The sequence below is a fragment of the Apis dorsata genome, unplaced genomic scaffold, assembly GCF_000469605.1.
Source record: "Apis dorsata unplaced genomic scaffold, Apis dorsata 1.3 scaffold_575, whole genome shotgun sequence".
Classification (NCBI taxonomy): Eukaryota; Metazoa; Arthropoda; class Insecta; order Hymenoptera; family Apidae; genus Apis; species Apis dorsata.
In genome coordinates this window covers 203,658-204,837 of record NW_006263785.1, presented here as the reverse complement: position 1 = coordinate 204,837, position 1,180 = coordinate 203,658, and the positions used below count along the sequence as shown (strand labels likewise).

Below are 1,180 nucleotides of genomic sequence, written 5' to 3'. Positions count from 1 at the left end.
ATTTTTAAAATTCAATTTTTTAAAAGAATATATTATAAAGATAAATGCATAATTTATATAACATTCTTTCTAAAAAATATATTTCTCTTAAAAATAAATATTTATCTTTGATTTTTTATCAATTTTCATTTACTTACATTGTAATTAGAATTTTGATATGATTTTGGTAGAACTCGATGTATATCTAAACAATATTCATCTTCTGTCCAAATATGATGTATTTCTGATTTATAACCATGGGCTGTAATTAATTCAGGCTAAAAAAAAATTATTTTTTTTTGTTATATAAAATTATATAATATATAATATTTTTATTATTTAATTATTTTTTAAAAAGATATTTTAAAATATTTTTAAAATCTTTATATTTATATATTTTAAATGTGCAAAACAATTTTAACAAATAAATAAGTCTCTACAAAATAAAATTATTTAATGAATAACTTACTGATAGTTTAAAATATATTATATTATCAATAACTATAAATAAAGTTTAATTAAAAATAAAGTTATATAAAAAAAAGAAAAAGGAACTCACTGTTGTCATATGAATTTCATCCTGATTGGTTGCATTCATTATATGAGTAGCTGATGAAAGATTGAGTTTTCGTGATGAAAAACTTTCACTAAGAATAATGATTCCTTTTTCTTCTTGTTATTTTTCTTTACCTATTATTTGATTTTATTTTTTTGCGAATTGATTTTATAAGAAATTAAAATTTTGAATGCAATATTATCCAAATATAGAAAAATCGAGAAATATCAAAATAATTTCACGTAATTTAAATTTTTAAGATATAACTTCACAGACTTAAATAAATCTCAACAAATTTATGATAACATATTGCGTTATACTGTCATGAACGCATTGGTGTCTGAGATACTGATTTACACGCATGCGTTCTTATTACTTATTACTTTTAATATTTTTAATATTTTTATGAAGATAAAAAATATGTGAAAAAAATTACTATTTTATATCATTTTTAGAAGTTAATTTCTATATTATTTCTATATTATAATTTCTATATTTATTGATTTATGCATACATATATATATATATTATATGTAATATAATATATATAAATCTTATATATAAATATTACATATATATAAAATCTTATATACTAATGATAATATAAATATATATATAATGATAATATAAATAAATCTTATATAC

At 16.8% G+C, this 1,180-nt stretch overlaps 1 protein-coding gene across 1 annotated transcript in view; it reads right to left on the bottom strand.

The window, feature by feature from the left end:
* LOC102677498 (lipase 3-like) overlaps positions 1–890 on the bottom strand; it is a 6,197-nt gene extending 5,307 nt beyond the window's left edge. The window contains exons 1-2 of the mRNA XM_006620983.2: positions 539–890; positions 138–257 (exon numbers count right to left, since the gene is read on the bottom strand). Coding sequence (XP_006621046.1) covers positions 138–257; positions 539–577 — 159 coding nt within the window. The 5' untranslated portion in view covers positions 578–890. The remainder of the gene's footprint in view (positions 1–137; positions 258–538) is intronic.
* Between the last annotated feature and the right edge of the window lie 290 nt (positions 891–1,180).